Consider the following 15,942-nt stretch of genomic DNA (forward strand, 5'->3'; position numbering starts at 1 on the left):
AGGGAGGGAATAGGAGGGAGGAGAAGGGAGGGTGGGTTTGATCATTCTTTTTGAGTTCAATGGGATTTATTTCTGTGCAAACATGTTTGAAAATGGAAATGGACTGCCTTCAAGTCAATCCTGATTTACATTGACCCTATGAATAGGTTTTTCATGGTAAACAGTATTTAGAGGTAGTTTTACCATTGCCTTTCTCTGAGGCTGAGAGGCAGTGACTGGCCCAAGGTCTCCCAGTCAGCTTCATGGCTGTGTGGGGATTCGAACGCTGGTCTCCCAGGTCGTAGTCCAACACTGACCTTGGGGAGGGGTAGGGAGTAGAGGGGGAGGAGATTGGATGGGTGGGTACTGAGCAGAAGGGAAGCCACTTTCCTTTATTTATTTATTTATTATTTGATTTATATCCCGCCCTTCCTCCCAGCAGTAGCCCAGGGCGGCAAATAGAAACGATAAAAACACTTTAAAACATCATAAAAAGACCTTAAAATACATTGAAACAAAACAACGTTAAAAACATTTTTTAAAAAGCTTTAAAAACATCTTTTTTTTAAAAAAAAAAAGGTTAAAATATTATTAAAGAAAACATATTAAAAGCAATTCTAACACAGACGCAGACTGGGACAGGTGTCAACTTAAAAGGCTTGTTAAAAGAGGAAAAGTCTTCAAAAGGCCCCAAAAAGATAGCAGAGAGCAAAAGGAAAATGTTTGAAAATGGAAATGGACTGCCTTCAAGTCAATCCCGACTTATGTTGACCCTATGAATAGGGTTTTCATGGTAAACGGTATTCAGAGGTAGTTTTACCATTGCTTTTGTCTGAGGCTGAGAGGCAGTGACTGGCCCAAGGTCACTCAGTGAGCTTCATGGCTGTGTGGGAATTCGAACGCTGGTCTCCCAGGTCGTAGTCCAACACTGACCTGGGGGAGGGGAGTGGAGGAGATTGGATGGGTGGGCACTAGGCAGAAGGGAAGCCCCTTTCCTTTCCAAAAGGAAAGCTTGTGAACAGTACCATTGCTTTCAGCGTTTCCCCCACCTTTTTATTCTACAGTAGGCACATGTAGTCTCCCACCCAAATTTAAACCAAAGCTGTCCCTGGCCACATCCACACCAGGCCTTTATTTCACTTTGGACCGTCATGGCTTCTCTGAAAGAATCCTGGGAAGTGTAGTTAGTGAAGGGTGCTGAGAGTTGCTAGGAGATACCCAGTTCCCCTCGCAGACTTCAGAGTGGCTGACTGTTAAACCAGTCTGGCCACTGAAGCTCTCTCAGTGGAACATGAGTCTCCTCTCAACACCCTTCACAAACTACACTTCCCAGGATTCTCTGAGGGAAGCCATGACTATCTTAAGTGAAATCAAAGTCTGGTGTGGGTGTGGCCCCTTGGTTAACCAAGCCCAGCAGCTGTGAGGCTTTTAGAACTCTGACAGTTGGTTCTTACTGAGCATGCCTGCCCTTATCATTGGCTTCCAGCCAAAAGTTCTTAAATTAATTAAAAGTCAGCCAGGCACTTTTAAAACTTTTAAACTGCAGAAGATGAAGGTCAGAGTATGAGGCAATGTCAGTATTAGGATTACAGGTACTTTGTGAACATGGCTGATTTTTAATGAATTTCAACAGATTATGAGAACTCTCAGAGAAAAAAGTCCAAAAGGGCTCTGGAGGTTTTTTCTCTCTTTTTACGCTTTGAACTTTCTATTCTCTCTGACAGTTTTGTGTATTGCTATGAAAATTGAGAGGGTTGTTAAGCAAGCGTTTCTGAGTTCAGGACTATAAGTTTTGTAAGGTTTTGTTTTGAAATGAGTTTATGGGAAGCATCAGAATGGCATGTGGGGGTATTTTCAATTTAACATTGCGGAATGTGAAAAATCCCCGCTGGCTACATACATACATATTGATACATACATATAATTGAGCTATTGCAGAGAGCAATGCTGCCTAAACACTAATTGCTGTTTAAGATTGGAAGGGACACGAGAGACAGACCCACCCAACCCCATAGCCAAAGTGACTTGCTTAGTTACTAAGAAGCAATTTTTAGTTGTGGATGTGACCAGGGTTAATACAAATTACCAGTTTGCCATGTAGTTAATGGTAATTTGCCTGCTTCTTAAATGTGTGTGATAGTCCAGGGGTTCTCAGACTTTCTACCCCAAGAACCCACTTGAGATGGCTGAAAATTACAGTCAAAATGATGATACAGGAGCAGAGTCAGTCACAAAAAGGTGGTAGATGGAGGCAGAATTTTGCATAATCATCTGGTAATTACTGACATTACTTTCTCCTTATATCTAATCCATATCTGGAAATTACTAAATTCTTTGTCACCGTACTTTCTTTGTGGCAAGGTGTTCCATAGCTTAGCTTTCCTCAAGCTAAGTACAGGCGTTTGCTCTGGAGTCTGGAGGTATTGTGACTCAGCTTCTCTATTTTAAGAAGAATTTGCTGTTTCAAAGGCTCTAAGTGGAGTGGCTTTTTCTTTTATATTTTCCCCTTCCACTGCTTCTCAAAGTATTTTTTTACTCATTTTGTGTATGTCTATGTGTGGGTTGTTTTTTTTACAAGCTAGTACTTATGGATGTGTTCACCCTCGCCTTTGACACTTGATACATATATTTTTAAGACGTAATTCTAGATGCGATTGTAATTTGTTTTAAACTGTTTTTATTATTGCCTTTTATATGGTTCTGACCCAGCCTGGCAAAGAGTGGGTGGTGGTGATGATGATGTTTTAACGGATGTTTTTATTGTTGTTGTAATTTTGCATGATGTTGAGTGCCTTGTTGTATCTTTTGCAAAAGTGCGGGTTATAAGTATTTAAATAATTTCTTCTCCCAATCAATTTGTACCTTATAACCGTTCCCCACACCACAAAAACTTGCCAATTTCTTTCAGCCCTCTTCCCTCAGAGAAAGGAGACCCTTCATTCCTCTCCCCCTAAAAACTTAATTCTCTGCCACCTTTACTCTGCATGCAAAGAGTTGCTGGTGCCAGCACTGGCACAGCTAGGGGGGGTGGCAGGCAAGTAAGGAAGCACTGGGCAGGCTGTGGCACAGAGGCCCACCTGAAACTGCCCAAGGCCCACTGATATGTCCTGGCCCACCATTTGAGAAACACTGTGACAGACTACAGCAGTACCAATGACCATGCCTGGCTTCCGTATTCTGTGGCTGTTCCATCCCTAGTTACTGACTGGTGCTTCATTTGCGCATCATGGTAAACCAAACTATGGCTTACCAGGACCACACGAACATGCTAGCTCCAGGAGAGGAGCATGCATCCGTTTTGGAAATCTTTGCTCCTTTTAGCACCCCAACAGCTAAGCCAACATTTGGCTTAGTGTCATGCAAACCCAGGATTGTGGCTGAGGTCTTTTCTTCTTAACCATGAATGGTAGCTGAAGTTTGCCGTAAGTTTCACTAAAAGGCCCAATGTGAGCTTTGACATATAACACAGAAAATAATAATCATACAAAAAAAAAATGGTTTTAACTATGTCTTCAACTTGGTAACATCCTCATTTTCTTTAGAATGTGGGAGGATATGTAGCTGTCTGAGGCTTTATAAAAGTAGTAATCTGACAGTAATTTCACTTAGCTACAGAACACAAATGAACATTTACATCGGTAGTGGTCATGGAGGATGCCTGATGTGTTTAGAAGAATTCCTTATAAATGTGTGCTGTTTAATCTTTCCTTTTTGGACAGTCTGATGTTTTTTTCTTCTTTTTTCTTTCCAAGCCAAGGTCCCCTGTCGTCCATTAAAGCAGCCATCAAGAGAAGTAAGTATACTTTCAGACTGCTCTGTCTACCTTTTAGGCAGGTGTCTAACTTTTATGACTACAAAAATTATTAGACAAGTGTTTATAGCATCATTAAGCAGACTGCAAATGCATTGGTTTTGCAGTGTAATAAGTCAATTTACAGATGAGCTGTTGTGAAACTTAACATTTTTCTTACCTGCACTGTGGTTTGCTTTTTCCCCCCACCAACAATAGTTGGGATTAATACAGTTTGCCTGAATTCAAATGGCATGGCCAGTTAATCTAAAATGGAAGCAAAAGCTTCCAAATTCCTCCTCACAGCTATGACAAAGAGGGAGGGGAAGAGGAGGAGATGTGCAAGCCCAGGGCTTTTAAAAACCTAAAGATAGTCCAGCTGGACCAGACCAAAGGCCTATCTAGTCCATCATTCTGTTCCCGCAGTGGCTGACCACTGTGCATCTGGGAAACTTAAAGGCACACAGGCTAATGCTCATTCTTGTAATGATAAATGTTTAAACAGGCCAAAGGAAGGGTCTGTCCCTCCTTCCCCTGTAGAATGGTTGGAGTCTAAGAAGGAAGAGGTCGGGTGACAGTTGGGTTAGGCAAGCTGATGGGAAAGCCTTGCTTTTTCTTCCTCTCCTAAGCTGCAATATTGGTGGCCATTTTGTGTTCTCACCAGTGCCTGAAGTGGAGTGGGATGGGGAGGTTTGCCATTTTACTTCTTTTTGGGTGGACCTAAAAGCTTCTTGTTAATTTTCAATGATTGTAAGACTATTCCAGGATGCTTCACAAAGGAGGGTTACATCAGTAGTGCAAAAAGCCACTGAAACCCAGGTCAGACTTGTTTGTGGAGTTGGGAGAAGCAGGTACTTGCAAAGAGAACTTCATCTCCCTCCAACATCTGAAGCTTAGCCTTGGAGGAAGAGGAAGCTCTCTCTGTAAGTGCCTGACTAGAAGATTGATATGGCAATGGTGCAATTATTTCAAAATGTACTAATTTCAGCTTAATGTTAAATAGGTTACACAGTTATAAAGGTGGTAAATGACTACAGGCTAACTCAAGTTTAGCCTACTATAATTTTAAATTAAACTATTCAACATCCTCTCTTCATTTCAAGCACTGATTTCAAACTCTCCCATTCTGTATATTGCCACTTCTTTGTTCTCTCCAGCTAGCTGAAATTCACGTTTATGTGTTTATTTTTGTTTCATTTGTTTTGTCTCCTACTAACCATACTTTTCATCTTTCAAAAATGTATTCCCTATGCCAGATTCCATATAAAAATAACTTTTTCCAAATGTTTTTGTCTGTGTCCATGAGTTTTTCTGGTTTTTTGCCCCCATGGGTGCTCTGTACATAGGTGAACAAAATAAGTTTTCATACAAATTAGGTATCAGAACTACTGTTACATGCACACACTGAGATTTGTAGAAAAATTGGCATGAAAAAGCATATGCTAGTTGTAGGATTTCTGTTCTGGATATTAAGTATCTTACAAAGGCAACAATTTCACATTTGTTGTATCATGCATCAAAGTTCTTTTTCCCATGGACAATGATAATTAAAAAAAATGTTATTATGGACAGTTCCAGTTAATACCGGAAGTACTGGTGTCATGTATCATCAGATGGTACATTTCTTAATTCAGATCTCATAGAAATGAAAGACTTTTCTAGACTTTACAGAAGATTTTATATGCAAACCTAATGATACTTGGCCTGTAGATTTTTAATGGCTTGATGAGCAGCCTGGAAATAAATGGTTTAGGTCAAACCCAGATAGCTGTAAGAATTATACTACAAACTTTATATCCTGTTAGGATATAATTAAGAACCAGTTGGACTAAACAAGGAATAATACTAGCTAATAAAATAACTGAATATAAATATAAAACAATTGAATAATGTGTTAAGACTGGATTGGACTGTGTTTGAATGACACAATCTCCTTTGCACCTGATCTGTCTCTAGCAAGAACAGGAATAATTTGGATCAAGTGGCCTGGGAATTACTGACCAGGTTTGCGTGTAACACTGAATCAAACTATGGCTTAGCACAAGTGTGAGGGTTTCCAGAGAAGAGATTGTATCCTGTTTACTTTTTCTATAGTCCAACTATGAGCTAAGCCATGGTTTGGCATAGTACATCATTTGAACCCAGGCTCATAATTCATCAGCTCCAGACAAACCATGAGCTGTAAACCCAAGAACCAATATTGGTTACAGCTCATGTTTGTCTGGAGTGAAATAAACCATGAGCCCAGGTTTGGATAACACTCTAAGCCAAACCATGGCTTAAGGGGCAGCAGGATCAGAGGAGAAACAAACTAGTCATGATCTTCTCTTGTCCATTGTTTGGTTTAGCATTTTGTGCAAAGCAGCTCACTGTGTTTAGTTCACTATTGACTTTATCCTTGCACAAGGTGGGAAAGAGGATATGCTCAGGACTCATACAGATTTGAAAGCTCTCCCCATAATTTTATACTTGAACTGGGTTCTAGAATTAGTGTTCTATAATTTAAAGTCAAGAGACTACAGGCACAAGGATATGAGTCAATGAGGAACATAGCTAAATATTTTAGAGAGAACCATTGTCCATAACGTGGGCTTGAGGGCTTCTCATAGACATCTGGCTGGCCACTGTGGAACAGGCTGCTGTGCCTTTGGTCTGATCCATCAACTCTTATGTTCTTGAAGTGATTGTAAAAACAGTGGCAACTGCTATCCCCTCCCCACCCCTGAGCTGCTCCAGGAGATCAGAAGACTACCTTTTGCAGGATTCAATGCAGCTATACTTAGAAAGGGAAATTGGCAACCCTCCCTTTTGCAAGCAAAAACCATTTTTGTGTGCAGTGCTCTCTGGTACTTGGCCAGTTTTCTGGGATCAGGTTCAGTAATGATTTGAACAGTTTTGGTAGAGACTTTTGCCATGTGGAGCTTGAATCCAGGAAGAATTGCAAAGTAGTTTTTAAGACACACTCTGAACTCCTAGCCTTCATAACTTATCAGTGCCAGCCATTCCACAGGACAAAATCTAGAAGAGAACTTCTTCACAAATACAAGAGTATAAGATTAAAGGAAAACATAAAAGGAGGGTTTTTAAATCTTCACATATATCCAGAATGGCTTCTATGACAGAAAAAAACCAAGAGGAGAACCTGATCTATTACAAAACAGATATCTGCTTAAAAAATCCTTTTGTCTCTAATGACATGCTGCCATTGGAGATAAAACTTAAGCTGTATTTGCATGTTGTACACTGCTGCAGAACATGATACTTAGTAGCAGAAACAAGCACAGCAATATTTAATAGTCTGAGATAACATCTTTTTCTAAAACTGAAGCTAATAAATTCTACTGTAAAACACATTTGGAGGTGCTGCTTTTGAGGGAAGGGGGAGGAAGCCAAATTTGGATGTAGCATAAATGTAAAAATTGGCAAACAGTTGCTGGGATTTTCCTTGTAGCAAGGGGAATACTTTGATATCCTTGTGTGACTAACAGTGGAAATCCAGTGGATCTTTACTACTAGCATGGTTTATTCTCCCCCCCTCCTTTCTTTTCCTCTGCTGTAACCCCTTCTTTTTTTCCTTCAGCACTCATGAATAGTGCACATCAAATATGCCCCATGGAAGAGGTATGTCTGTGCTGTCCTTTGCCAGCCTCTGCGTTACTGATTTGTGCTATGAATCTGCACTGGGGTAATTAGGTAGCTTGCTTCTGCACAAGAAAACAAAACTTTCTCTCTAAATCACACTTCTACAAGAACATGCTTTTGGTTAATTGTTTACTGTTTTATTTATATAAGACTGGCATAAAAGGTTGCATTCATATTCTATTTTAATAATGCTAATAGAAATGTACTGAGTGAGGCTGTTGTGCAAGGATAACCAATATGGTGCCCTCCAGATGTTTTGGATTACAACTCCCAGCATTCTGACCGTTAGGCATAATGATGGAGCTGATGGAAGTTGCAGGCCAAAATATCTGCAGGATACCATGCTGGTTACCCCTGCTGTAGTGGACTCATTTTGTTTAATAAAAATCATTAAAAGCATGACTACCTAATATTAACATCATCATTTAATATTGGTGGTGGTGCCTGAGCTGTAATTAGAATCAGTGCAGTACTAATCAGAAGAGCCCACCTCATCTCCCTCTCTGTTTCCTGAGGGCGAGAGAATCAGGAGTAGCTTCAGAAGAATGGGGTGATTGGATAGAACTCCAGACATGCACAGTCTTTAAATTTGTAAGTCTAGAGTAAAACAGAAGAATCAAAATTTTTGTGATTTCTTAAGAGAACTGTGAACTTTGCACAGAGATCCCCAATTTAAAGGGCTATTCCAGTAATATCAATGATGGAAAGCATTTCCATGCACACATACTTCTGCAGATTTGTTTTTTCCCCTCTATGTTGAAATGAATGTGGCTTCCTGACAAGCTCAAGAGGTCTATATGATCCCTGAATAGGGATTCTATATCTTTTATAACCTTGTGATTCAAACATGCAGCCTTGCATTTTATTATTGTGTTATGAATAAATTTGTGTTGTTTTTGGGAGGTGTGCTTTCGGAGAATTCTCATAAACAGATGCCAAGGTGTCATTTAAGACCTAGCTTTAAGAAACATCTTGGGTGTTTAATTTTAACAATCACTGTTATAAATTCATGAATGATTTTGCTGATAAGCAAATTTCACTGACAGTCATTTTTTCCAACGATTTGGCAAGAATTTGGGTCCTGAAATATAAATCTTATGTTAACACTAGACCACATTAACTGTTCATTTCCCCCCCAAACTAGCTTCTAGGACTTCTGGCCACAGTGAACAACAAAGAGAAAGGAGGTATTATGTGATAATTGCTCTTTCATTCATAATTCTACTGATAATAAAATGTGTTTGAGAATGTATTCTAATCCTGCTATTATTGTCAACTAGTCTCTCTCTCTCTCTTTTATCTGTGCTCATGATTCTTTATCTCCCTCTCATTTTCTGTGTGAAAATTATTTTAAAACCCATTATTCTTCTAGTAGAGTATGCAGTAGGCTGAATTAACTGAAAATGTGTCACTGTTGGCCCTATTTCCTATGCGGAGTTCCTTCCCACAGTTCAGAGTGTGTTGGCTGCTTCCTTATGCATGATTTTGCAATCTTTTGTTCCAGATCAATATCCTGTAATTAACCAGGAAGAACCTCACTTATTCCTAAATCTGCCACTGCAAATATGCATTAAACATATTCTGGAAAAATGCCTTTTTATCCATCTTTTTCATTTACAAGTACAAAGTAAACTAAGAGACAAATAATCTGTATTTACATGTTTTGATTTTGTATTTTTCACATTTTCTCCTATTTCTTTTCTCTTCAGTTGCTACATCCCTCCTGTTTGTTTATCTGAAAACACTGTTCTCAAAAGCCTTTCTATTTCAGATTTTCCTCTAACCTCCATTACTCTTGTATGTCCCAACATGAAATGGTTATAATTGTAAGGCTTGAGATTTTTAACTGTTGTCTTAATTATTCTTATCTTTTATAGCAAGTGCAATTTTTTACATATGAGGTCATAGCAGGATCTACTTTTAGTCAACAAATACTTTAAAGAACCAGAAGTTTGTAATATTCATAACCAATCTTTTTCCTAGTAAGAATGTTTTAAGCTGCAGTGCAAAGTAATTGTCACTGTATTTTAACAGATGCTATCTGTTTTCACCCTGTAGACTGTTACACTTCTTAATTGTGAAATAAATTAGTGAAATGCTAACCATTATGATGGATGGTTTATTAGGAGATAAATAGCCTGTATATTGCAGGGGTGGGTGTGCATGCATTGTGTGCTGGTGTGTGAATAGAAGCTTTGAAAGCACCCCCTTAGGCTGTCTGTTGGTAGTGTTTGGGCCTTCCACTATCACTGTAGTGGCCAACAAATTATTCTACAAGTAACATAGCAACAGATGCCCTTAACCAAAAAGCATTTGCTTTTAGGATTCCTGCTGTCTTTTCTAGATGGGCATGCCAAAATATAAGATCATCAAAACTTTGGAAGACAGAAACATATGGCTATACATTATTCTGTTGATATCTGTGGAATTCTAGTGATTTGCAGAATGAAGGAAATTGTTGATTGGTCTTCAGTAGCTATGAGTTTAATTCTCTCTTTCTTTTTTCAGGCGTCCTGAAATCACTATAGTTGCAGCTGAGCCAATTGGGCCATCCTCCTGGTTTCCAGGTGGAAATCACGTCTCTCAACCAGGGCTAGTGTTTCAATCGTCTCATACTCGGGCTTCTTGGAGAACAAATGAGCTTGTTCCAGCTGAGGTAAGGAAGCACAAGGTTTCCCTCTTGTCTGAGTTTGATTTTAAAGCATCACTTCAACATAGTGATAAAATTACAATATCAGAGTTCATTATTATCAACACTTGGGTCATGGAAGAGGTTTTTATATACTGCAAAATTTGTGAAACACACTGTGCTATGTGAAATTGTCATAATATTTTTGTTTTGCAGCCACCTTCATATGAGCAGGTAATCAAAGAGATCAATCAAGTGCAAGTCAACACTATCAGCAACAATAATGCTTCCAGTGCTGCTAATTCTAGATGTACTGCTACATCTTCAACACAGACTGACTTTCCAGAAGAGATAATCAGCAGTTTGCCAGGAATAAATGAGAAAAGTAATCTGCATGCTCTCTGTGAATGTGAAAACATTCCAGGTATATAACTGTTAATTGTAGCTGAGTGATGTTTAAAAGCAAACCATGTTGTTGTTTAAAAAACACTTTCCTTTTGATCGATGTTATATTATTTTCTGCTCAACTCCTCCAATAACTTCCTGTTTCATTGAGCTGATTCACACATTACAATAGGCCACATTTTTTCTTAAAGCATGGTTTAATTATTGGTTTTGGGGGACTTCAACGTACATGCCGAGACCTTCCTCACTGGAGCTCCTCGGGTTTTCATGGAAACCATGACTTCCTGGGAACTGCACCTTCGTAGTATGGGGCCCACCCATGTAGCCGGTCATGCTCTTGACCTTGTGTTTGTCTCGGGAGGGGAGAGAAGTGCTCTGAAAATAGGGGCTGTTTCATCTAACCCTGTGTCATGGTCAGATCACTATCTGGTGAATATAGACCTCTCAATGCCACACCCCTTTGCAGGGGACAAGGACCTATTAGGATGGTCCGCCCCAGGCGCCTGATGGATCCGGAAGGATTCCTGAATGCACTGGGAGATTTGGAGCCTGCCGAAGGATGCCCGGTCAAAGCCCTGGTGATGGAGTGGAATAGGGAGCTCACTAGGGCAATAGACCGAGTGGCCCCGAAACGTCCTCTCCCCCTGAACAGAGCTCTGACAGTGCCCTGGTATACGCTACGGTTGCGGAGCCTGAGACAGGAGGTGAGACGACTAGAACACCGGTGGCGGAAATCCTGCTCTGAAGACGATCGGACACTGGTTAGAGCAGCAATAGCTGCCTACCAGGTGGCAACAAAGGCAACAAAGAAAGAATTCTTTGCTGCCTCTATTGCGTCTGCAGAGTGTTGTCCCAGGAGGCTGTTCCAAGTGGTCTGTAGCCTGGTCGGTCCAGTTGCTCAGGAACCCATGGAGCATTCAAAAGCCTCCTGTGACAGATTTGCTAAACACTTTGCCGATAAAATCGAACAACTGAAGAGCATGATTCCGTGTGCCGTGGACACAGGAAGTGAGCCAGAGGCGGTCAGTAGCATTCCGGTCCAGTGGGATCGGTTTCAGCCTCTTTCTTCTGAGGAAGTGGACAAGGTACTCTCTACTGTGAAGCCAACCACTTGTCTGCTGGACCCTTGCCCCTCATGTCTCATTATGAGCTGTAAAGAGAGGCTGAGCGAAGGGATCAGGGCGGTGGTAAATGCATCCTTGGAAGAGGGTGCAATGCCAACAGCCCTCAAGGAGGCAGTAATAAAGCCCATCTTGAAAAAGTCCTCCTTGGATCCCCAAGAATTAAATAACTTTCGCCCAGTCTCTAATTTGCCATTCTTGGGCAAGGTGATTGAGCGCGTGGTGGCCAAACAGTTACAGACACACTTGGATGAAGCAGATTATCTAGACCCATTCCAATCGGGCTTCAGGACTGGACATGGAACTGAAACAGCCTTGGTCGCCCTGGTGGATGATATGAGGAGGGCGTTGGATAGAGGAGAATATACCTTCCTTGTCCTCCTCGATCTCTCAGCGGCCTTCGATACCGTTGACCACGGTATCCTTTTAGATCTCCTGGGGGGACTGGGAATAGGGGGCACTGTTTTACAGTGGCTCCGTTCCTACCTCTCAGACAGACATCAATGGGTGGCATTGGGGGATGAGGTTTCAGACCCTTGGCCTCTCAATTGCGGGGTGCCACAGGGATCTATCCTCTCCCCCATGCTATTCAACATCTATGTAAAGCCGCTGGGAGCCATCATCAGAGATTTGGGCTGCAGTGTCACCAATATGCAGATGACACTCAGCTCTATCTCTCGTTTAAGTCCTCACCAGAGTTGGCTGTGGATACTATGTCCAAGTGCCTGGATTCCGTAAGTGAATGGATGGGAAGGAATAGGCTGAAACTGAACCCCGACAAGACCGAGGTGTTGCTCGTGGGGGACAAGAGAAGGTTGGGGGATATAGACCTGATGTTTAATGGGGTAAGATTACCCCTGAAAGACCAGGTCCGTAGCCTTGGGGTCATTCTTGACTCCCAGCTGTCTATGGAGGCTCAGGTCTCGGTAGTGAGCTGGGCGGCTTGGTATCAATTACATCTGATACGGAGGCTACAACCCTGCCTTCCTGTACATCTGCTCCCACGGGTGATACATGCCCTGGTCTCCTCTCGCTTAGACTACTGTAATGCGCTCTATGTGGGGTTACCCTTGAAAACGGTCCGGAAATTACAGCTGGTACAGAATGCGGCAGCACGCTTGATTAAGAACAGCCGTCGCCGTGATCATATCACCCCGGTGTTAGTGGATCTACACTGGTTACCAGTTGTTTACCGGGCCCAATTCAAGGTGTTGGTGTTGACCTTTAAAACCCTATACGGTTCCGGCCCAGTTTATCTGAAGGAGTGCCTCCAGTATCACCAATTATGCCGCATGACAAGATCAGCCACACAAGACCTTCTCTCGGTCCCATCAGCTAAAACAGCTAGGCTGGTGCAGACCAGAGAGAGGGCATTTTCGATTGTGGCCCCCACCCTCTGGAACTCCCTTCCTTTCGATCTTCGCCACATCCCCTCCCTGGACAGGTTTCTGCCGGGCCTTAAAGACCTGGCTATTCAGGCAGGCCTATGGGGTCTCTGGGGATGGGTCAGTTTCTAATGTTGTTTAATGCTGTTTAATTTTAATTATTATATTTTTGGTTATATTGTATTTTATCATGACATTGTACGTTGCCTAGAGTGGCCGTTTATTTGGCCAGATAGGCGACTTAAAAATAAAATTTTATTTTATTATTATTATTTATAACATGCCTTCCCATGTTTGTTTCAAACAAACCACAAGTGAGAAAAAAACTGTGAGTTCCATGGGGAGAAGCTGCATGGGGGCAACTTCACAGTTAAACTATGGCTTAAGACAAACTGTAACTTATGACATGCAAAGCAAGTCAAAGATACCTAGTTAATATACCCAAGATAGACGGATCCATCAATCCTGTCTAAACTAACTCTGGGCTCAATTACACAATTTGCAAACTTTTATTTTTGGAACCGGACTTAAGACTTCTAAAGGTGTGCGACAATATAATTCCAAATGTGTTTTTCAGAACTTCCTGAAGCTATAAATAGTGAAGTATGAAAATGCAATTACAGATGTTTATGATATTCCTCATTTCTAGGTTTCAGGATCCATATTCCATCCCAGCTAAAATAAAATGTACAACCATCTCTAAAGATGTGGCACTGAAAAGCATTATCATGAAGGGCTAAATGGCACAGAAAAAGCATAAAGCTATGCAGATAAATGTTTAACATAAGTAATAATCATTGTAGGCACGGATAAAGATCCCTGTTTTCTTGAGGTCTCCTAACTAAAACATTTACTTTTTTCTTCTTTGGGTGATAGTGTACAATATCCTCTTGAACCAAACATGTCTTATCTTCTACAGTGGAGCAAACATCTGTTGTTTTCTGGGATTTTAATATATTTTGCTACATTGGAAAATAGGAACTATAGGAACTGTAAAAATGCTTTGTGATATGGACTTAATTCAAAAATACATTCAGTGGTCTGATTGCCGCATTAAACAGTATGGATGCATCAGTATGAGGCAAAGCATGTTGTGAAGTGTTCCCCCAACAATTTTTTGTGATCCACCAGCACCAGTTCATCTCTTCTTCGTGTGTGTGTGTGTGTATGCATATATATAAAATGTGGACAATTAACAGCCAAACCACTGATCACACAAATAGATTAATGGCATGACAGGAAAAAAGTAACATAAATAAATGTGATCAGTCAAGATATAGCAGAATTAAGGACGTCACACAATAAAATAAATCTTAGCTGATTAATTATGAATTTAATTCATTTATTGCTAGATTAAATTTGCATGTGGGTAAAACAATAGTTCTGATGGAAGAAACTTACTTTCTTTGTGTTCATGACAATGTGTTCTAATAGGTATTATTTTAGAAGAGTACCCTTCTCTTCTATGTGAGGAGATGTGGCATGCCTTTTTTAAGATGTTTGCATTCTGCGGATTTTTTACCAGTTCTTGTACCAATCTTTTAAAAATCTAGTTGATGAATTGGAAGCACCTTTAGTTGAACAATTTCTTAAAAATTGATTAATTTAATTGATTAAATGTTGCATCTCTAAGCAAAATACATTTTAAAATATCTGTTTCTTTTTGCAGCTGTGCCAATTCCTCGCAAGCCACCCAGACCTTCGTCATCTCTGCTGATCAGCAGTCCTTCCAAAAATGAGGAACTTCTAGTTGTGTTGGAAGAGCGTACATATCAGGAGAAGCCTAATGCTGTAATATGTCCTGTTCCAAAACCAAGATCAAAAGGCAATCTGAAACCTGTTGTTAGAGATACTCAGAATAACACACAAGACAATCAAGAAGCGAGCCAGTCAAATACTGAAAAGGACACATCAGCAATTCAGCTGCTGTCTCTATTAGATGACAGTCTTTGGAACAGTCATATGGTGATGGACAGTATGGATACAGATAAGAGCCAAAGTAGTATAGTATCTCGGATTAAAGCTTTTGAATTGCAAGCAAATACTGAAACTGCAGGATTAACAAAGAAGCCAGAAATATCTCCACGCTCATTAGGCCCCAAACCCATAATTAGTGCAAAAAAACCTGTGGTGGCACCAAAGCCGGGGACTCACAGAACTTCAAGTGAGTGGGATTCATGGACAGAAAGCAAACTAAAGGCCATTTCCCAAGAAAGGCACCCTCAGGAAGCTGGGAACAACACTATAACCAAGCCTGAATTGCCCAAAAAACCAAAATCAGGCATTGTAAAAAGCCGCAGCAATGGACTACTTAATTCAAGAAGCAGGTCAGCTTCAGAGAACAGTGATGGACAGAGAAAATCTCCCATTCCAGCTCCCAGGCCACTTGTTCCCAAGAAGTCAGTCTCTTTTGACAGTCCTGCTCTTCCCATACTTCCACTAAAGCCAGTAAGTGCTACTCCCAAGATCTCCATAGCTGCCCAGTCTAATGCTTTCAGATACCTGGCGGAGCCCCCTACAGCATCTCTAATGCAGAGCAAGCCATTCAGGGAAGGTGATCTAATCAGCTTTGATGATGATGATGTTTTACCCCTTAACTCTGTTGGGACTCCTCAAGCACTTACTCAGTCAGAATCAGGTAAGATTTAAAAAGAGAAAATGATTTCCTAAAATAATGATTACAAATTATATGGTAAATATGTATGCCTATTTTTATGTGAAACTGGTACATTTCAGAAATTTGTCAAATCAAGATCCAAATTCATTAATTGTGGCCTGTATAGGTGGATGTGTCTGCAATCTGGAATTACAGTTTGATTAGATATGCTGGCAGGCTTTTCCAGTAGCGCAACTTGAAAACATTATCAGTAAAAATAATACTTCCTTGTAATGTGTTTGAAGCCCATCTCAGGTATTGTAGATATGGATTCTTATCTTTGGCATATGTTTAAATAACTATTGCTTTACAATTCCCTGAATCACTATTTTTAT

General features: G+C 40.6%; 1 protein-coding gene across 7 annotated transcripts in view; it reads left to right on the top strand.

Annotated features, from left to right (window-relative positions):
- Positions 1–15,942, top strand: part of SH3D19 (SH3 domain containing 19) — a 151,810-nt gene that overhangs the window by 64,143 nt on the left and 71,725 nt on the right. For 4 of the 7 annotated variants that reach the window (XM_061584653.1, XM_061584655.1, XM_061584654.1 and 1 more), the window contains exons 3-7: positions 3,732–3,772; positions 8,556–8,598; positions 9,920–10,067; positions 10,257–10,464; positions 14,621–15,589. In XM_061584653.1, coding sequence (XP_061440637.1) covers positions 3,732–3,772; positions 8,556–8,598; positions 9,920–10,067; positions 10,257–10,464; positions 14,621–15,589 — 1,409 coding nt within the window. Of the gene's footprint in view, positions 1–3,731; positions 3,773–7,349; positions 7,391–8,555; positions 8,599–9,919; positions 10,068–10,256; positions 10,465–14,620; positions 15,590–15,942 lie in introns of all 7 variants that reach the window. The other 3 variants (XM_061584658.1, XM_061584659.1, XM_061584657.1) reach the window with 1 other exon arrangement.

The sequence above is a fragment of the Rhineura floridana genome, chromosome 9 (genome assembly GCF_030035675.1).
Source record: "Rhineura floridana isolate rRhiFlo1 chromosome 9, rRhiFlo1.hap2, whole genome shotgun sequence".
Lineage (NCBI taxonomy): Eukaryota > Metazoa > Chordata > Lepidosauria > Squamata > Rhineuridae > Rhineura > Rhineura floridana.